Below are 22,222 nucleotides of genomic sequence, written 5' to 3'. Positions count from 1 at the left end.
TGTTTCATTTTTATTATTCTGTTATTGTTGTCCTTATCCTATTAGCTAATGTAAGCCTATAAATAGTGAGATATCAATGAAAAGGGGACAAGAATTTGCAAGCTAAAACACTATCTTCTCACCTTTCTTTCTGGAGGTATTTCCTGACCTCGAACACAGGAAGTCATTATCCACTAAGCTCCATCAGTTGACGCTTTTAATTTAGCTACCTTTGGTTTTTTAACGTAAAAGAAAAACCCTTACACTTGATTACACTTAGAGATTGAAGGAAAGTGTTGGAGGTCTCGGAGATGATTGCGGTGACAATTAACTTGCTCCCAGATTTTAGGAGCCTTGATTTCAACCAGTGGTTCTTCAAGAATTTGGAAAGGAATCATACTCATGATTATGGAGAATGGAAGCAACTATTGCCATGGCTATCAAAACATATGACGGGAATCAGACTTCACTACAAAAAAAAATGACATATACCTACAGAAACTTTTGTCTACACACATAAATTAGTGTAGGTAAAAGTAAAAAAAAAAATACTTATACCCACAATTATTTATCATAATGTAGGTAAAAGTAAAAAAAAAATAAGATAAGGTTTTCAGGAAATGATAAAAGAATTCAAGTCTCTATAAGGCCATAATAAATAAATTTTATTCACATGAAAACCAATTTTTTTCTGAGCAGCAAAGAAGAAGACTAAGAAGAAGCAGAAGTAGAATCCTGATAACGTCTGAGGATCCGAGGAAGCAAAACCCTAAGGCATTCGCCTTTTCTTCCTCCAACAAAGCCAAGTGCTTGCAATCACGCGCCGTCGAGAAAGAGCAGCGCCGCCTCCACGCTCCCGTCATCGACCGCTCCTACGGCGAGCCTGCTCCCTACGTCGTTGTCGTGCAGGGCCCTCCTCAGGTGCATATTATTCTATTCTCTTTTCTTTCTCTCGAATTCAACTCAACACAACGCAATTAGTTGCTAATCTTGCTCTGATTTCAGGTTGGGAAGTCACTATTGATAAAGTTTTTGGTTAAGCATTACATGAAGCATAATTTGCCCGATGTGAGAGGTCTAATTACCATCGTATCAGGTCTGTGATTGTTTTTTCTATACCCATGCTTTTATTTGTTTATCAATGCATGTGTGTATTTCAGAATTTCTCTGGACTTGGTTAACGATGATTGTTGTGTATCACATATGTCAGGGAAGCAAAGGCGGGTGCAATTTGCAGTTTGTGGAATGTCCGAATGATATCAATGGCATGATAGATGCCGTGAAGTTTGCCGATCTAACACTTCTTCTTAACGATGGAAGTTATGGTTTCGAAATGATGAGTTAGTTTTGAATGATGACAGGTTTGTGAATGTGTTTGTTCTCATGTCGAGGTGCTACTGTGTGATTTTCTTGAAGTTTGGTTCAGCATTAGTTTTTATATAATAAGGATGCTATTTTTTGAGATTTTACTTCACTTACAGGAAACCTTTGAGTTCCTTAACATATTGCAAGTTCATGGGTTCCCAAGGGTCATGGTCAAAAGGCAAATGCGTCATCAAGAGCTCTAGGTGATGAACATGGCACAATTTAATGAGTAGTAATGCTAAGAATGTTGAACAGAATGACAAAATAGAAGCTTTGGATAGATATCAGCCTGGGACTGGTTCTGATGAAGATGAAGATGCACCAAATAGTACTGCTAAGAATGGAGTCCACTTGCAAGAACATATTGATTTTCATGATGGAAGATGTAGGAGAAGAGCATGAAAAATGAAATGAACTTTATTAGGAGTTGTATTTTCATCTTCATCAACTACATTTTTTTGATGCTGCTGTTATTTAAATCTTTAATTTGCAATTGCAACACTTCCTTCCTGTAGTTAGTGGAAGTTCAGGGCTGCAGAACAGTTCCTTTGTTTCTGGCATGAGTACAGGAATGGGTTGTTATATGGCTGGTACCTATGCAGACTGTTTCAGCTTAATGAATTGTTCCTTACAGAGCCTCAAAAGGCTAGGATTTATCATTACTATGTACCTGTCTTTCTCTGGTGTGAACAACAGATTACTGAGCAACAGTCGAAGTTTAAAGATGGAGAAGATATACCTCCTTTAGTGGTATGCTACATACTTGTCAGTCTCTCTGCCATAGTGTTATTTATTTTTATTTTAATTTGGAAAAACTAGGTAACTAACTGCTCCATAATTCATGTAAATAATTCAATAATATTATTTCCTACTCCTTAATTAGACATATATACACACCAGTTTATCTTCAATCAGCTGTAAAAGACACTTGCACAACTAACAATTTACTCGTATTTAATCACTGGATTTAGTTAGAAGATATTTATGACTAATTGTAAATAACTTTCAAGATCTCAGAGGGGCAGAAAATCAAAGCCAAGACATCCTCTCGTATATAAAGAGTGTCTTTGAAATCCAATGATAGGATATTTATGTACTTTCTAGTTTCTAAGTACATCATTCATCCATTTCTTTTGTTGTTTCACAGGATGTCTCTTCCAAAGCAATCATCAATAGAGCTGAATTGAGTTCTAATTATAGGACATCCAGTGGCTCTGATATGACATTGTCAAGTTCTGATGACAGGTTAGATTTTTAAATAGCTGTGAAACCTTCCATTGGAGTTCTTAAATTGAATATTTCATGGCTTATAGAGTACAAGATGTTGCTGAGTTACTTGACATGATGGTTAAGGATATTCCTTTTTCAGGAATTTGTTAGTGTATAATTTAGTTTTTTTATTTTAAAAAATTCTAGCAGTTATAATGCAACAATAATATCAGAGTATTTCATAACTCTTGTACCAAAAAACAAAACTACTACGACCAATTTTTAATGTCCACAAATTATTATGTCTATTTAAAACACTCACATGTTAAGAAAATCGTTATTTTATTGATGTTTGTTTATTTGGGTAGAAATGGAGTGAAAAGAAATAGGAAGAAGGTTTTAGAATTTGAGTTAGGAGTAATTGGCGTAAAATTGTTTAGTTTGATAAAAAAGATTTGAGTTTGAATGTTAAATACTGAAAATTAAGTTATAGCACATACCTAATTAAGAACCTTTTTTTATCCGAGTAGCTGAAATCTTCAATATAAAATATACTTATAAACTCAAAGACAGTCATTGGATTGTCCTTTTATAGGCATTATTGGGTGGATATTAGGTAGATATATCCCGTGCAGAGCACAATTAATTGTAATGGAATACTTATCAGTGATTGAGAGGAAAGAGAGAGATTTCATACTTGAGACTCATATTTATATATATATGTAAGTTTGGGTAGAAAAGTCAGCTAGACAATTAATAAAGTTTGATGCGTAAGTAGAGCAGACAACTTTGAAAATTGGGGCAAATATACTTTTCTACTTTCTATATTTCTTTTTTTGTATCTAACTCCGTCCTTGGCCATCTCCGTATTGCAGTTCCTAAGAGGTTCAGGCTTGCAAAGGACACAACATTTGGACAAAGGCACTTGAATAAGTGGAGTCAGTCATCAATTTCCTTATGGATGGTAAGGACATATTTATTAGGAAAAAAAAATCTCTTAATTAGCCTTTAGCTAAATTCTGAATTTTGAGATTTTAGTTTGCAAGTGACACGTAAATTAATTTCAAAGTTCCTCATGCTTTTGTACTCTGCTCGAATCAAGTTAGCTTCTTCAGACAATTCTTTGGATCTGTTAAAGAAAGTTAAATAATAAAAGTTTCCTTTTAATTTGTTCACTGATATATTAAGCGAAAGTCTGGTTATTGATTGTGATGAATAAAGTAGAAGGAGGATAATATAAGTTCTTTTATAAATATTGTTTGAATTTGGAAGTTTTTTCCCCTTGAATTAAAGCACCATGTTACTCCCTAAATTTTTATGTCAAGAAAAAAATTGGCCAAATTAAACCTTGAGCATACTGAAATATAAACTTGATTTGGGGTTTTTATCAAAAAGTTCAAGTTCTAAAAGATTCTAAAAGACATGTTAAGATAAGATTCTAAAAGAATGTTCTATACAGAGATCTATTGTAGAAGATAATCCTAAAGTAACTTATAAAATATTTTAGAATGAGTAAGTAAGTTTGTATTTATAAGGAAAATTTTAAAGAATTATTTGTAGCCATTGGATTAAGTGATAGTTGGCAAAATTCTAACCATTTGTTTAGGAAAAATTATTACTATAAATAAGGATGATATATTAGAGTTTATATAAAGTCAAAATCAAGCCAAAAATCAAAAAGTGATCATTTGTAAAGTAATCTCTTCCTTCAAAACTTTCTAATCTCTTTCATTCCAATGTAACGATATTTTGGATTGCCAATCAGTCCTCTTTCATATGATGAAATGAGAATATTCCAATTAAAGAAAATAGTATTAAAAAGAGATAAATTAAACCTTCATATTGTAAGGACCTTTTAACTCTAAGTCACATGCAAACCCAATTAATAAGACCAAGCATGATACATAAGTATCACTTTTTAAACACTTAATCAAATACTCATGATTTTATTATTATTATTATTATATCACATCATAATATCTATAATATATTTTATTCTCGTTTATCTATTACTATGTGTATAATGACTCATTGGATGTTGGATGCCCATCCATACTTTTCCAATAAGACCCTCCTCCTCTCATTTCTAGCATTTAGCAAGCCATCACCATAAATAAAAAAGCCACACTAAGCTCATTGTTCAATCTGTTCCCTTTCTTTCTTTTTCATGTTAGCAAGTACTCACGGAAACACAGACACCACAGCAATGTCTGGCTCCAGAAAGAAGCTTCTTCTGAACACCGTGCCCATGAAACTAGGTTGCGGCACCTGCAGAAGACCAAACCTGTGTCGCATATTCCACCCAAAGCCAAAACCCAAGAATCTTAACAACACTTACCGAAAGCACAAACATTCTTCTTCTTCTTCTTCTTCTTCTTCTTCTTCTTCTTCCTTTTTTTCAGGCCAATGGGGTGGTGAGGACAAGTGTGACAGCACCAGCACCACCCCCACCCCCACCCCCACCAACACCACATTCTCAAATCCTATCGCTGCCTCCTCTCTCGATTTTCAAGGTACACGGATTTCAATTTGCGTCTTCTCGCGTGCTTTGAGTTTCATCTTTTGATTCTTTTGATTAAGGCATCATGAGTTTCATCTTTGGAAAGAGGAAAACTCTCGCAGGTTCTTTTGTTTCCTCCTATAATTCAACTATTTCATTACATTCATTCAGAAAAATAAAATAAAAAATTCTAATTTTTTCGTGTTTTTTCTTTCGATTCTGTTGCTTAAATTTTACTTATGTCATTAAAGTTTGCATCTAATATTTTAACATTTTCTTTGGCATAATATCAAGTTTGCTCAAGTTACTCGTCAATTTTAATCATGTGTGAGTACAATGTATTTTTGACAGCATGAAAAGTAACACGTTGAGGAGTTGTGCAAATGATGAACACCTTTACATAGCCTTCATTGTGTACACTTTTAGGTTGACATGATGGTATTCAATGTAATGTTCATATACTGATGCACTCTCTGTTGATATCATTGTACGTCATTGTAATAAAGTTGTGGCTTTCAGAACTTTTGCGGGAAAATAAGAGAATGTTGGACAAATCAGTTAGAGAAATAGAATGAGAGAGACAAGATTTGCAGTCACAGGAGAAGAAACTGATTTTGGAGATAAAGAAAAGTGCCAAACAAGGCCAGATGGTATGGTGATCGTGTTTTGAACTTTTGCTACTATTTGTTGCCTTGTTTGCTTTAGCTTTTGGTTAGAGCACTCCCTATGCTAGCTTAGCTGTTCTTTATTGCATATCTATAATACCCTCCTCTGCCCCCTAAGGTGGAGGGTGAATTTGAGTTTTCAATGGTGATGAATGACCACTACAAGGGGAACTCTTTTTTAAATTACAAAGTCCAAAAGTCACCTAACAGGTAAGTATATAATGTAATGTTTCTTTTAGGTGGATGAATATCAATGGTTAGTCTGTCATGTTAATTTGATTTGGCACTGCTTATCTGTAGAGGTAAGAACCAAGTAAAAGCATCATGTAATGTGGGCAGTTGGACAACAGAAATGGATAGTCAGCCATCCGGTTCTGCTGCAGATGTTGTAGATGTTAATGAGTCTGGAAGTAGCAAGTTAGGTGGATCCGAGCCTGAGGGTGTTGTTCTCTGCTTGCAGGATCGATTAAAGTGGCTCGATCAGCAGGTCATCAGAAAGGTTGTATAATTTCCAAAAGCCTATCCTTTCATGATTTACTGCGATCACTATCTACATCCTCTTTTTGTCTATCCTTCCTTTCAAGTTTTCTGTTCTAAGTGCTGCTCCCTCATGATAGATTACCTGTTAACTTTTTCATATTTTTTTTTACCATTAAGGACAACCTAGAGTGTTTTGCTAATTGAGAATGACTTTAAAAGAAAAAATTATATTGGTCTTAAAAATGAGAATGACTGTACACCCCGGTTTATCTTATTTCTTTGGGATTTGGAAATGAGATGAAAATAAAATTTATCATCAAGGCTGAAAACCAATTTGATGCTTTAATGTTTCTCTTGTTTAAAGGTTGGTCTGCATTATAATTGAAGTATTCATGGGAAAAAATATGTTTATACTTTTCTTCTTTCTATTATGATTTCATTTTTAAATTCTTCCATTCTACTATCATTTCTATTAGCTATGTAGATGTCAAGATTAAATGGGCTTTGTAATCACATTCTTTTGCACTTTCAAGGCTTTCCACTCCTACAGGGACATGTTTTAGTTACTCTTCTGATGCTAGTGACATTCGTCAAACAAATCCTTAATGACCATAATGGAGATATGTGTAAGGTGTCTCTCTGGTGACCCAACTGAAAGGCCTTCTGTGGAACATATTCTTTGGAATTTGCAGTTTGCAGCCCAAGTTCAGAATTCATGGAGAAGAGACTCAAGTGCAAAAATTTGTGTCAAAAATATTTTTTTTAATTTTTGAATTATGATTTTAATCACTTTATTTTTTTATGATTTTAGTCTTCATTTTTTAAATCATAATTTTTTTTATTTAATTCTTAATTTTGTATATATATTTCATTTCTTTTATTTCATTACAATTAAACACTAGATCTAACATAATTTTTTTAAAGTATCATCAACAAATAATTTGATTAGTTAAAATTTAAAGAAAATAAAAAGGGCTTAATTGAACATTAATATGAGTTTTATTAATGAATGTGTTAAGAAAATTGGTTAAACAATTAAAAGATAAAATATTTATTATGAGATTCCTTGGAAAGCACCAAAAACATCACTGATCAGTATAATTTTATATATTTTAATAATATTTTTCAATTTAATTTCTTAACGAATAACCTAATTAGCATTTGCTTGTAGTATTTCTCAAACTTTATTCTGGATTTTCTTTCTGATTTTTAAATCAAAAGCAAAGTAGTTGAGTAGCAAGCAGATTTCCATTTCTCCTATTATCTAGTGTCAAGACGGTAATTCAGACACGTTAGCGGGGGCATATTGTCCGCAAAACAATTGGCACCACCAAACCAATATAAAGTAGCACGAACGTGCAGCCAATGGCGCACAAATCTCGGAAGCAAACGCAGCATTGGGAGATAGAAAGAGAGAGAGAAAGAGAGAGAGAGAAAGACCCTTACCCTTCTCTATCGCTCGCTTTCCTTTGACGCTTCTGACCCTTGCTTTGTCTGCGTCTTCCTTCTTTCTTTCTTTCTTTCTCTGTGTGTCGTAATGGCTCTCCCAGACTCTTCTTCCCGTCGCAACTCCCTGATCCCCTCCTTCATCTACTCCTCTTCCTCCAAAACGCTCCCTCTCCACCACATGCTCAACACCGCCTCCGCTGCCGCCGCCGCCGCTCCCTCCCCGCCGCCGGCCAATCTCGACGCCGGATCGCGTGGCCTCATGATTCCCTCTCCCAGCGAGTCACGCAAGATCGAGTTGTACTCCCCCGCCTTCTACGCCGCCTGCACCGCCGGTGGAATCCTCAGCTGTGGCCTCACTCACATGACCGTCACTCCTCTTGACCTAGTCAAGTGTAATATGCAGGTCCTCTCTCTCTCTCTCTCTCTCTCTCTCTCTCTATATATATATATATATATATATATATATATATATATATATATATATATATATATATCGATCTGACATACTGTGCTTAGATTTAACTCTCGTTCCGCTCGATTGTGCTGTGTTTGTTACTATTTTGCTTCGTGATGGTTTAGATCTGCGGCTTGGACGTGATTCTCGCGTCTTCGTTAATTAGATCTGGTACGCTTGGAAGTTGTGTTTAGTTGAAGCATCGTTCGCCTCGTATTTCCTGACGTTTCTAGCTCGATTTCAATTTTTTTATTTTTCATTTCTAGTTTCGGACGTGTGCTATCCTTGTCTTTCTAGTTTCATGATTTTGCAGTTTTTTTTTTCCGATTAAATCTGTTAGATTATCTAGTTTCACGATTCCGCGAGAGAATCTTCGTTAGGCTCATCGTTACATTAGAGGAGATGGAAGTTTGTTTTTGTTCAAGTGCTGAATCTGTAATTGTGAATAGTCGTGATTTGTGTTGTAAGTTGTAATGTTAAGGATTCAGCTCCTCAGTAGTTTTAATCCGTTGAGGTGCTGAGTGTGATTCTGCGTGAGAAACTTCATCTGACACATTGTTACATTAGAGCCGTCTTGAAGTGCTGAACCTGTAATGATTAGTTGTGATTTGTGATGTAATGTTATGGATCCGACTCTTCTAAAGTAAGTAATCTTAGTTTGTGTTGATAAGAAAGTCAACTTTTGATATTACATGCGCATGCATAGAATTATGGTTGTGTTGGAATATTACTTACTTTATAAGTACTTTAGAGGAGTCAAATCCTAATGTTAATTTCTAGCGCATGGCATTGGAATTGGGGTTGTTACTAGGATTTGTGTTTGAATTGGTTATTGATTTCAGATTGACCCTGCTAAGTACAAGAGCATCTCGTCTGGTTTTGGAGTTTTGCTTAAGGAGCAGGGATTCAGGGGCTTTTTTCGTGGCTGGGTGCCTACCTTGCTTGGTTATAGTGCTCAGGGTGCTTGCAAATTTGGATTTTACGAGTTCTTTAAGAAGTACTATTCTGATATTGCTGGCCCAGAGTATGCAAGCAAGTACAAGACCTTGATCTACCTTGCTGGTTCAGCATCTGCTGAGGTTATTGCTGATATTGCTCTTTGCCCATTTGAGGCTGTGAAGGTCCGTGTCCAAACTCAGCCTGGTTTTGCAAGGGGTTTGTCTGATGGGCTCCCAAAATTTGTCAGATCTGAAGGAACCTTAGGGTATGCTTACAAATGCTGTTAACTCTTACATTGTTTTTGGTAGAGGATGTACTATAATCTTTCTTTGTTGATCTATGCTGAGAATTAAGATTAGGATGCCATCTTATGCAGTGTCTTATGATTTCAGGCTGTACAAGGGGTTAGTGCCTCTCTGGGGACGACAAATTCCATGTAAGTTGACCATTCATATAGTTTGTAGTTTTCATTATACTGTTTAGTGCCCTCTTACTGAATTGGATGTTTGTGCATTGTTCAGTATCATTTGGGTTACCAGAATAGATGAGGTGTTTTAGTTTGTACTCCAACTTTTAGATATTTCAGTTTACTAAATTCTCATACCCTGATGATTGAGCCAGTGTGGCACTTCCTTGTTGCATTACAATTCACATTTAAAAACTGAATATTCCTGTCTGCTTATTTGCTTTGTTAAAATTTATTATTATTTAGTATTAGCAATGATTTCTATTTACCAACATGACTATAGATTAATTTCTTGGTTGAAATTTAGAAAATTCCTTGTAGAGTAGTTCAAAATCTTGCTTGCTTAGGATTGAAGGGTATAAGTTGTTTAATTCTGTTTGCTGTCTTTGTACAAATTTTTCAATGATCTTATCGTGTTTCTGCTTTATCAATTTCTTTATGAAGTTGCTGATTAGTTGCCTTTTTTTTCCTCCCTTGGAATTAGTTGTCATTTATTGTAGACTTTGGATGCATATGCCTATAAAACCCTGATTATTTACACTATATTATGATATTGATACCACATTATTGGTACTCAGCATTTCCATATTGCAAAGTATGGTTGGTTTGAGTTGTTTGTTTTTCTTAGTTTTTTTTAAATCTTATTTATGCTGCATTTATCATTATATGGAATTGTTATTTTTGTTCTGTGCTCTTTACTCAGTTTAAAAATTTAATTTTGTCTGTTGAGAAATGATGCTGTGTCATTGTGAATATTGGTGGTGAAATTTGATGTTTTGTGCTGTATTAGTTTGAGCTTTGTTTCATTTACATCTTATAACTTGATATATAAAAGGTCCTGGTACCTGATAATAAAACCTGTATGACATAAAAATGTTCTTTCTTGCAGACACAATGATGAAGTTTGCTTCTTTTGAGACCATTGTTGAGCTGATCTATAAGCATGCCATCCCAACACCAAAGAATGAGTGCACCAAAAGCCTGCAACTTGGTGTCAGTTTTGCTGGTGGATATGTTGCTGGTGTACTTTGTGCAATTGTGTCTCATCCTGCTGATAATCTTGTCTCTTTTCTGAACAATGCAAAAGGAGCAACAGTTGGTGATGTGAGTTTCAGACTTGGTGCATGTTTAGTGTCATTGTTTTGTATTACATCTGTTTTTGACGAGTTTCTTTGATTTTATATACTATATAATGCAGGCGGTGAAGAAGCTTGGTTTGTGGGGTCTCTTTACGCGTGGTCTCCCCCTCCGAATTGTTATGATTGGAACTCTTACTGGAGCCCAATGGGGAATATATGATGCATTCAAAGTCTTCGTCGGATTGTAAGTTTACACAATTGCTAGTCAATGATAGGGTTCCATTCTTTCATTCCTTCATCATGGACGTGCTAATGAGATTTTTTCCCCCTTCCCAGGCCAACCACTGGTGGTCCTGCTCCTGCAGCTGCTCCAGCTCCTGGTTCTGAGCTAGCAAAGGCATAGAATGTCCAATGATGACAAGCAACAATGTTGTACGAAACTTAGAAAGCCAGTGAATAGGGACCATAAATAAATAGAGGACTGCTGAATGAAGTTGCTTGAGTGGAACTCAAGCTTGGTTGGATAATATTCTTTTAAAGTTCAGACATTGTTTCCATTTTTCTTATATTTAAGTATTTTGAATTTTTGGGAGGATGGTTTTGCTCTCATCCTTCCACTTGCTGAAAACTTTGTAGGTAGGAATGATATAATTTTGCATGTTAGGTTCTCTACATGCCAATTGTCAAACGGGAACACATTTGTTTTCTTGTCTGTGCATAAGCACCGACACATATGCAATGCCTAGATTGAGATCATTTATACTCGCTAGTTTTACTTGATTATTTGTCGTTTGGAAAATATACATCTTTTTTGTTGCATTACGTTTTATTGTATTGCTATCATCAGCTCTCTTCAACGACTGTTATCATGCCAGATTCATGAGTGAACTGCCAGACATTTCATCCCTTGGTTCCTGGGACAAATGCAAAAATGATGAGAATATAGTTTGTTGCGCCGCCATTACAAGCGATACAGAATCCAGTCACCTATCGATATGCTGGACTTCTCCTTTTGGGTCTTGAATGATTTTGAGCTGATGCATATATTAAGATTGCACACCAAAAGCCACGAGGTAACTCAAAGCTCTATTACTGTTTATGATAGCTTGTGGGTCGCGTTTCAATTTTAGTTAGTGTGATTCACACGTTTGACAGTTTGCTTTTTTTTTTTTTTTTTTTTTTTAAAAAAAGATTTAGGTTAAGGGTCTGGCTGCCCTAAGAAGGTAAGAACATGATTCAAGCTCATTGAGCTGGGATTTGTAAATAACCAATTCCGAGAAGAGGCCATCGGGTGGGTTCTCAGTTGACTTTAATTAGGACTACGAATGAATTTGATTATGAATATCGGAAGCGAGGAATTCAGTTTTTTTCATTAACTTGCAAAATTTATTTTACAGAGAAATTTTTTTTAATAGCTTTTAGCTTTTTTGGAAGTGCTTTTTTTAAAACATTAGTTTTTAATTTTTTTATATTTATCTTTTTTGTTCTCAAGTATTTATTAGTTTTTCTTTTTAATATTTTTTATTTAATATAAAATTTAACTATTTTTATCTTTTATGTAATTTTATCAAACATTTATGATTACATATTTATGATTCAATAATATGATTTTTCAGTTTTCAACTATCAATTATCTTTCCAACTTCCACTTTAAGTAATTTTTAACTAATTTTGTCAAATATGGAGTGTCTCACGCTTAAATGGTGTGTTAACGTGGGCGCTGAATATTTCTTAGCTAGAGAAAATATTTCGATGGTCATCATTTCTCACCATTAATACTTGTGGGATGTATATGCTACTATTTATGAATTTATGATTTTGATGGTTTAAGATCCTCTGCAATTACTTTTCAAACTGTATGCATCTTGGCCCTTAAGGCTAAAGTTTGTTTTATAATTTTTTTATAAATAATCATATGCTGCTAGTGAGAGCCATTGGATTTAAATTGCACAGGCTTCTACTGACAGCTTGATTATGTCCATTGGTCTCTGTGGCCGTGATGTTTGATTTCTTGCCATTGGATGCATCTACTGATGGCATGATCGTGTTGGTTGGATGGGAGATCTTATTTTTCTATAAAAAAGAGGTTACAACTTAGAAGTTAGAACGGTTTTATCTTTTCTCCTTTTCCCTTCACCAACATTTGATTTGGTTTTCATTTTCTCATTTCTTTGCAAGTCTTCTACACGTGTTATAATCGTTGTAATTGTAATATATATATATATATATATATATATATATATATATATATATACAAAATATTTAATTTTAAAATCTCAATGCGAGTGATTCTTTTAGAAATTTATTATCGAAATAGGCTTGTTTTAAAATATATGGCAGGCATAAGTCTGTTTTGACCAAAGATTGGATCAAACAGAAAATTTGAAGAGTGTTGCTAGGTGCACCTAGCATTTTTGTTGGTGCACCCAATACTTGAGGTGAAAAGCCCGTAATATCCTTGACTTAATTTTTTTTAAAAAATGCATGACTTTCTCTCCCGCTATTTTGTTTCTCTTGCTGCATTTCGGTTTCTTCTTCCTCACACTGTTTCCTTCTTCTTCTTCCTCAGACCGATTCCTTCTTCTTCTTCCTCAGACCGTTTCGTTCTTCTTCTTCCTCACCTCAGTCATTTTCGTATTTTTTTGCTGACCTCACCGGCGTCTCCATTTGTCACCATTGTCGGGAAAGGTTGTTCTTCTTCTTCAGCCACGAACCATTGTTGCCGTGAAGAGGAGCTTGTCATGAAGAGGTTGCGAGGTGCATTGAGGAGGTTTTCGTGAAGAGCAACACCACTGTCCACCGTCGAGGGAGCGTCGTCACCGTCCACTGTCGAGGTAAGCGTCGTAACCATGTTTCCGCCATTGTTGTCGGAGTAGGGATGTTTCGAGTAGTTTACGGATCATGTTGATCCGTAAGCATCTTCCGAATCAAGTTGATCTGGATGATGCTTTCGGATCAACATGATTCGTAAATTACTCGAAGATAGTTTACGGATCATGTTGATCAGGAAACTTCAATCTTAATTTTAAAAATTGCTGAATATTTGATAAATAGTGAGTTTTTTTTTTTTGAAATTAGGAATTTTGGTTATTAGGATCACCTTTGAATCTATGCTAAATATTTGATAAATAGTGTCATTTTGGAGAATATCAATTGTTTCAATTGGATTTAATGCAAAAATGTAATTGCCTTACATAATTGTCACTTAGCATCATAAGTTGGGGACTACCTAATGCACCTACTGCCAAAATGACATCACCCCTTGAACTTGAATTCTTGGCTTTGTTTATGTATGGTTCATAGGTTTCATCCAAGGTGCCATTACTTTGGATGAACCTTATACCCTTAGCTATAGTTTCATTTGTCTAACCTTATACCCCTTGAACTTGAATTCAGGATTGAATGCTGAATTGGTGACTAAAAAAAACTAGTTAAGCACTATTCAGATAATGTATTTTATAAATATTCATAGAAGAAAATAGGAATGTAAAATGAAATGAATTTATTTCTTGAATCCAGAATGGATTTATGTATCAGCTATTGGAAAAGCTACGAGAGTGTCTATGGAAGTTAAAGTACATACTGATAGAAGGAATTTAATGTGTTCTATTTTTTTTAAACCAAAAGATATAGCTCAATTATACAAACTTGAACAGAGCGAGGTGGACAGGATCAATCATATGGCATAACAAGTATAAAAAATTAGAACAAGGATAGCTAATAAACCTGCACTAGCATTGATGCAAATAGAGCGCCAACCAGCCTTGAATTGACATCGCCATGGTAAAAAAAGAAAGATTAATTCTGTTATATTAATTAAGATGTCTAAAAGCATAAGCACATTAACATAACCCATAATTATGGTGTAAGCATCATGTTGAAAATATATTAAAAATTACAGTTGAGAGTATGTTAATAACATTTTTTTAATAAGAATATAGGATATTGATTAACAGTTGCCTGAATGAAATTATGATCGTTACTTGATGAAGGTGAAATACAACATCAAGTTTAAAAATAAATGAAAAAGAAAACAATTGTAGGATGAATTGGGAGAGTAACTAGTCGGGTGGCATTGGCTAGTGGTAGGGAAGAACAATCCAGCTCTAAACCCCAAAAAAGTTATTTTATTGACGAATGTCATTTTGCAGTTTAGTTGCAAAGACATCTCCATGTTCGCTACGGCTATTGCAATTGCTTCCCAATAATAATAATTCTTCTACGCTATGTATGACCAAATGTTCGTTCTAGCAATCATTCTCACAGGATCTGTGCAACAAAAAATATATATGTTAAAATGATATATATCAACATTGATTCTCTGATAATGGCAATGGCATGGTAGAGAATGGTTTAAGATATGGAAAATCAATCTACGCACCAAGATAATCGTTGGTTTCCACATGACTAGAGATTTGTGAGCAGTGGATAATGACTCAATCAAAATTTTAACCACATATTATAGGTATAAGTTTAAGCTAATTATTGATGAAAAAGAGTAAAAATACTTGTTGCTTAATTCTTTGAAACAATCACAATCCAATAGAAACATGTTTGTTCAATACAATGATACATTGCATGATGGTTTTTTGTTTTGGGCAATATTGACAACCGTAGGATGAAAGTTAAGATTGGGTTGGACTAATCAATTTTGCTAGGTATTTAGGTTAACTAAGAATGGCCTAGGTAGAAATGTCCTCACTCGTCCCATGTCAAGGGTTGTTGCTTCTTGCACTTCCCAATTGTTTTCTGTACTCTTTCTAGAATTTTTTTGACCTTTCAAATTAATCATTCCGAAAGCCAAAAAGAAAATACATTCCAGAGTGTCCATGGAAGTTATGAGAGTGTCTATGGAAGTTTTGACCTTGTTCCAAGCAGCTTTGCATACACATTCCTCAATGCAATCCCGACAACTTGTGTGAGTTTGAGTAGATGAAATTTGCGTTAGAGCAATGAAATTTGAGTGAATGAAATCAGTGATGAAATTTACGGTACTGATTTGCAGATCATGGTTAGGGCCAGAGGATTAGGTTGTGCCTTAGGTCACGTTACTTGCAGAGGTGTGGGTAGAGGAAATCGTGATGATTATGATGATGCTCTGCAGCGTCGACGACCTACCGCATCTGCACGAAGGCAGCGAGTACTTATGACTGCTGCGCACGATGAGCCAGTGGTCCCTGCGCCAGATGTAGAGGCTGATGTATTTTCGGATGACCTGATGGCACCAGCTGATGTAGAGGACACTGGTGCAGACATTCCTCTAGACACAGGTGCGCAGGCTGCTGAGAATGAGCATGAGGGATTTCCGGGTGGTCCGAACGACCTATTCGTGTTGACCCAGTATGCGGATCACGTTGCTTGTAGCGTATGGACGAGAGAGGTATTTATAATATTTATTTTTAGTTACTTGTTAATTATACTTTATGATTGAAATTAATTTTCCTTTAAATGATGATTTTAACAAATTTTGCGTTCTTTTATACTTCAATTCAGGAGCGTCCTGAGTTGAAGTTATCCTCTCACGGGAGGAAGGTCCATACTTTAGGCAGGTCTGTCCCTGCCATTGAGGGACTAGTTGCTGGGACAGGACTAAGTCCTCTGATCGCATGTTCGGTAGATACTGGCGATAGGACAATTTTGTCCTCGTTTGTCGAGCGGTGGCACCGGGAGATGTCTAGTTTCCATCTCCCTGTGAGAGAGGTGACGATCATGCTGGACGACGTCTCATCACTTCTGCATCTGCCCGTGGTTGGCGACTTGCACGCCTTTCAGCCCTTGCATGTAGATGATGCAATTCAGATGTTGGTGGACTTATTGATGGTCTCTGCAGAGGCTGTCAGGGCTGAGACAAGGCAGTGTCGTGGACCGTACGTACGCCTGCAATGGGTATATGATATCTACGAGCGCCGATGCCAGGCAGGTCATTGGACAACTGCGGCTCGCGCATATCTTCTTCATCTTCTGGGTTGCACTCTGTTTGCTAACAAGAGTGCAACCAATGTGCATGTTGTATATTTGGAGGCCCTTCGTGACCTCAGTTAGACCGGGAGGTACGCTTGGGGAGTAGCTGCGCTGGTGCATATGTACGACCAGATGAACGATGCCTCTATCAGCAGCAGCCGACAGCTTGACAGTTACATCACATTGCTGCAGGTAACAAACATGTTTTTCATTCGTTGAGGTTCAACAATGTTTAACTTTAAATTTTGTTAGACTTTCATTATTAATGTTTATCATTTTGATGTTACCTCTGTAGTGTTGGATATACGAGCACTTTCCCTCAGTCGCGGAGTCCACTGCTGATCAGGACTACTACGAGGATTCACCGCGTGCCTGTAGGTGGATTGCGACGAAGAAGACCATGAAGAGCATATGTACACCGGCGTACAGGGAGCGCCTGGACCAACTCTGGATTTTGGATGTCTGTTGGATCCCATATGGGGAGCACCGACTAGTCTGGGACTTCCATTTGATTTCATTCTATTCCGGTCTCCTGGGCTGGGGGCCCGTTGCTGTGTATTATCGACCAGAGAGGGTCGTGCGGCAGGTTGGATACACCCAGACCATTCCTGCTCCGCCTGTCGATTCATGGGTGTCATATGATGATATACACGACAGGTGGATTCACTACTCGGATCATATGGTTCCAGCTGGTGAGGTTTGCACTGTGTCAGGTCAGTGTGTCAGTGACTACATGGACTGGTTCTTTCGCATCTCGCATCCTTTCATGACATCAGACCAGGCATCAGATCCTCTGCCAGATGGTCATGCTCCGCAACCCCGAGTCATCCCTCAGGCCCCACAGACAGATATCCCTCACGTGCCAGAGCCAGGAGCACCGTCGACATCTGCGAGGCCCGTTGTGGAGGAGCCTAAACATGCAGTGGTAAGTAATACTAATAATTTACATCATTTACGTCAATATTTTCATAATAATATGTGTGATCTGTTTGTTTTATATTTAACAAGAAGTTTGCCATGGGATTGTTGAGAGGTTGGAGCGCCATCTGAGCTTAGGGGTGGTCAAGCCAGGCTCATCGACACATGAGGTGATCGAAGAATGCCTCAGGATGACCAGGAGTGTTACACAAGACCATCTAGTATATATTAGGTCTCGACGCAGGCGGCGCACGGACCAAGCGTAGATTATTTACATTTTATATTGATATTCGATGTATATACAGATATTGTACTTGAACCCATTTCATTAGTAATGTTGGTTTTATTTATTTCCATTAGTAATATTAGTTTTATTTATTTCCATTGATTGTGTATTCCCTTTGCGTAATCTAGCTTCTAAATTTTTATAATTTTATTCTATCAAATTAAAAAAAAAAGTTTTTTTTAATTTCTCTCCTCAGATAAAAATCCATATTTATATTTTATAATTTTATAATTAGGCGTAACATTTATATTTTATTTTACGAGACTAAAAAATATTTTATTTTAATAAAATATGTGGTGCTAAGGGAGAATGTTTAATTAGAGTGTGGGAAGCATGATGTAGTTATCTAAGTATCAATGCTTAAATATTTTATGTGGGTCAATATATTTGTACCTTTAAGAAATGCTACGATATCAAAACATAAGGTTGAGAGATTATGTGTGGGGTTTGTATTAATAACCTTTTTGAAAATTATTGGCTAAGAGTGGTAATTTGTTCAAGTTGTCAAGAGTAAAAATAATGACGGGTTATAGTGAGATTTATTTAAGATGTTTAAAGAGTAAAAACTAGATATTTCTAGTTAGAAAATTTTATAACACACACTTTTAAACACAACTTTTTGATTGGATTAAATTTATTAAGAACCACAAAATCTTGAGCCTTACAACTAATTTAATGAATCTAATTTTGAATTATTTGTGGACACACATGCTTAAAAAACTTGTAATTAAAAATATTTTATAATTTTACTCTATCAAATTAAAAAAAATGTTTTTTTTTTAATTTCTCTCCTAAGAGACTAAAAAATAAAACCTTCTAATTAAAAAACTTGTAATTAAAATATTTTATAATTTTATTCTATCAAATTAAAAAAAATGTTTTTTTTTTAATTTCTCTCCTAAGAGACTAAAAAATAAAACCTTCTCATTTGAAGCATTATACATCATATTAAATTACTAATTGACTCATATAATTTATTTATTTTCTTCATTTCCATATTTTGCATCAGAGTTAAATGTACTTTGTTAAATATTTTTAGTTAGTTCAACATTAAATTATTTTAAATTGATGACAAAATATATTTTAATTAAATTTTAATTTTATAGTAGTTTCTTTAAAAAAAATGAACTACTTGATTATAAATAATTAATTGTTATTTTTCGGTTGTTGTAGTTGTTTTTTTTTAATTTAAAATAAAATTGCAAGACTGACAAAAAAAGTAAAAGTAGTAAAAATCAAATTTAACAGAGAACGAGAAGTCATATTCCATTTCCAGAAAAAAAAAACGATTATGCGATACATGAATTCAAACAGTACATTAACTTCAACATAGTCGAATGAAATTAAATTTGCATCAAATACTATAACTAACTCATGTTAATTTTGCGACAAGGACAATTTGTCTTCCATTTCCGATACAAGTTTACTGAAAAAAGCTAAATTTTCTATTGGTCCTATCTTTTTCCAGTAGTTAGACTCAATCAACACCTTCATCACGTCATCGTTGGTTTTGAGTTCTATTATTTCGAATTTTATAACTTTTTTTGAATACTCATGGTGATTTGGTTTCCAAAAAAACAATCGTCTTACCATTTGTGTTTCATCAATACCATAAGGGGGAATCCCAGGAAGCACAACTTGCTTGATCAAATCCTTCGGTTCATCCGGTGGGAATGCCAAACTTTTTGGGATTTTTTTCCTATGAACGAGTAACCAACTAACTCATTTTGGCGTGACATGTCCCACCTCCCATTGTAATATAGCAGGACATCATGAGTATGGGTCATAGTGACTTGAAGTAAGTTTAAAATACCATTTGGGGTTCTAGCAATGCTACACAATAACTTAATCGGACCAACAAACGAAAATTCATGATTACACATTAACATTGTGTTAACATCAACATCATCTTTCAATTGCATACATTGAAACCGAAATTGATTACCTGCATATGTGAAAGGCTGCCGGTAGTAAATTTCATCCAAAAATTACTTGTCGATTAGCTTAAGGGTATTGTGTATTCTGGTTTTTAACGTTTGAAAATCACACCCGTTAGGTACTCGAATGAGAACTGGAGTGGAAGCTTGAAAGGAAACACCACTGTCGTTGTGAACAATGGATCCATTTGGGTTGAGACTGAAACTTGTGGTTTTTTATAGTGTTAGGTTGTGTCATATATATAGATGAGTTTTAATATTAGTGCTGCATTTTTTAAAGATTAACAATACACATGCACATGCTTTCTGTATGTGTTGTCAACTACACCAATGACGTGACATGCTTTAGCTTGCATCAGATCTACATGTGTAGTCATGCTGTGCAAGGTCCTTTCACGCACTTTATGTTAATGCAGACAACAATTTATCATACACATTTTTTCACAATGTGTTGTCAACTCAGACAACAATATATCATACATGCTTTTTTAGAATTAAGTAATAATTTTGTTGTGGACGTAACAAATAAATGTGAATATCCAATTCAAAACGATTAGTCATTATAAATTACATGTTCAATCATCATTTATGTCAACACAGTCTCTCTTGAACATCACGAAGCTCTTGTAATGCTGCATTATGCTAATATATGGATTTGGCCACGGCTTCGCCTGAGGATGACAATTGCTAGACCATAACAATGCTACAGGCGGTAAGGGATAACGTTCTTTTAAATAAACCTGTTGTACATGCGAAAAAAGTGTTAACTCAATCCTACAAAACTCATTGCATAAATATAAAAAAAACACTTCATATCTACAATGTACCTCAACAAAATGATGGTCATACACATGATCGATACAAATTATACGATGCAATGAAGAATTTGCCAGCGATTGACTTCTAAGAGAAAAGAATGTCGTGCTTTGTTGTTTAGACAAGGATACAATGATTACGTTAAACCTTGATGCAATGACATGTCCCATGTCCATTATATTAATCCACTTATCCGTAGTCACCTGAATGAAACAAATATACACGTCAAACTTAATTTCAAAGTTAAGTCTTAAAAATCAAATACATAAATTACATACCTTGGTTAACCCATCAACAAGTAGTGACATCCTTAATTCCTCAAATCTCTTCGTGCCACCAAAGAGCTTGATATAGTCTTCTGAGAATTTGGCAAGTTCTTTAAGTAGATGGTTGCAGACCACCGACCAAGAGTCTTTATCCATACCTAATAAATCGGCAACCGACCAATATCCATAGTTACCATCAGCTTTGACATCAACAATCTTATCAATGAAGTCGTGCATAAATGGCTAAAATTGGTCCAACTTGGACATCATCGTTCTTCAATTCAGTTGCTCAGAGGATGATGCAATACGTCTCTCCGACGAATTGCTATTTTGCATAGATTCAAAGGCATTTATATACTCACAGTAAGATGGATCACACTTTGTTGACCTTGGGTTCCTGCTCATAGCTTTCTTCGGTGCCCCTTTTGTGTTAACCTTTGCTGGAGGAGGACACATCGAATTCTGATCAGGGTATGCAATTTCCCAAAGTTTAGTCTTCAGAGTAAACTTGCCACAAACATCAAGTTCTTCGAATCTTTTGGATATTGTTTCCATTACTTCCTTGATGCTCACCTCGGGCTCAGATAACCCTTGGTCTGAAAAACTGAGTCTCCTCCAGAACATATGGATTGAATTCAGTGGGATGCAACCACTAACATATTTGGATAGCTCACAAGCACAAGGAAGACCAAGCGTGGTTGTCACCACACAACCACAACTTGAGGGATTCTTGCCAGCATAGTCAACACGCTCTAATTCAGCAGTAATCTGATTTAAAGCATATCTTGAAACCATTCCAAGAAGCCTCCTGTATAAGGTTTTTTTGAACACATGTCCAACAACATGTGTACTTGTTTCAAATGATGCTTTAATCTCCGTGTGCTGCAACGTAATCATGTTGTTCATGGCATCCCACACACTGCATAAGTTTCCAAGGCTATTTTGTAACAGTCTTTTTAAAGACGAGTGAGTAGATTCAACCCTATATTTCAAATACACAAATAAAAATAAAAATATACAATAATACAATTCCATTAATTCATCAACGTTAATATAAATAGTTGAACAATTTCATACCTGTTTATTTTTGTGTTTCCTAAGTGCATCACCTTATTAGTGCAAGCAGAAACAAATTTTTCCTTGTGTGGTATTATCCATGTTTCCTTGACATAGTTAACAAACATTGGCCAAGGTGCGCAAGCCATTTCGAACTTCTTCAGACATTCATCAAACTACTGTTCTGAAGGACAATCAGTCAGACATCCCCAACAATCCATGACATAATCCCAAGCATTTTTTTGCACAATTAGTGATTTACATTTGACCTTCACATTCTTGTTTATGTGAAAGCTGCACAACAAATTTGTACATTCAGGGAATACATCCTTCACTGCATTCATCAATGCTTGGTCTCTGTTAGTGACAATAACTCTAGGGAGGGCATCACGCTTTA

General features: G+C 35.6%; 2 protein-coding genes across 5 annotated transcripts; both read left to right on the top strand.

Annotated features, from left to right (window-relative positions):
* Positions 1–7,581: 7,581 nt before the first annotated feature.
* LOC548006 (mitochondrial phosphate transporter) lies at positions 7,582–11,346 on the top strand. The gene is given in 6 exon segments (NM_001250375.1): positions 7,582–8,050; positions 8,944–9,305; positions 9,433–9,476; positions 10,396–10,610; positions 10,705–10,829; positions 10,922–11,346. Coding segments are annotated over 6 exon segments (1,128 nt in total). The 5' UTR covers positions 7,582–7,735; the 3' UTR covers positions 10,989–11,346.
* Positions 11,347–11,493: 147 nt separating this feature from the next.
* Positions 11,494–17,814, top strand: LOC102661106 (protein MAINTENANCE OF MERISTEMS). Of its 4 annotated transcripts, none has more exons than XM_041012470.1 (6): positions 11,494–11,658; positions 11,777–13,419; positions 15,591–15,965; positions 16,079–16,738; positions 16,842–17,471; positions 17,580–17,814. In XM_041012470.1, the coding sequence occupies exons 4-6, from the start codon at positions 16,667–16,669 to the stop codon at positions 17,631–17,633; spliced, it is 756 nt and encodes a 251-aa protein (XP_040868404.1). In that variant the 5' UTR covers positions 11,494–11,658; positions 11,777–13,419; positions 15,591–15,965; positions 16,079–16,666; the 3' UTR covers positions 17,634–17,814. The 4 variants fall into 4 exon arrangements, 3 of the variants coding, with proteins under 3 accessions (XP_040868404.1, XP_040868406.1, XP_040868405.1); XM_041012472.1 differs by having other exon boundaries at positions 17,558–17,814; XM_041012471.1 differs by having other exon boundaries at positions 17,555–17,814.
* The last annotated feature ends 4,408 nt before the right edge of the window (positions 17,815–22,222 follow it).

Source organism: Glycine max, chromosome 19, assembly GCF_000004515.6.
Source record: "Glycine max cultivar Williams 82 chromosome 19, Glycine_max_v4.0, whole genome shotgun sequence".
Taxonomy (NCBI): domain Eukaryota; kingdom Viridiplantae; phylum Streptophyta; class Magnoliopsida; order Fabales; family Fabaceae; genus Glycine; species Glycine max.
The sequence above is the reverse complement of the archived record's forward strand: the minus strand, read 5'-3'. Positions and strand labels throughout refer to the sequence as shown.

What these genes read in the sequence shown, in the direction of transcription:
- LOC102661106 (XM_041012470.1), top strand. Translation starts at nt 16,667, where the DNA reads ATGTACGACCAGATGAACGATGCCTCTATCAGCAGCAGCCGACAGCTT. An exon ending in GTTACATCACATTGCTGCAG is followed by an intron (nt 16,739 to 16,841) that starts GTAACAAACATG and finishes TTACCTCTGTAG; the next exon opens with TGTTGGATATACGAGCACTT. An exon ending in AGGAGCCTAAACATGCAGTG is followed by an intron (nt 17,472 to 17,579) that starts GTAAGTAATACT and finishes GATTGTTGAGAG; the next exon opens with GTTGGAGCGCCATCTGAGCT.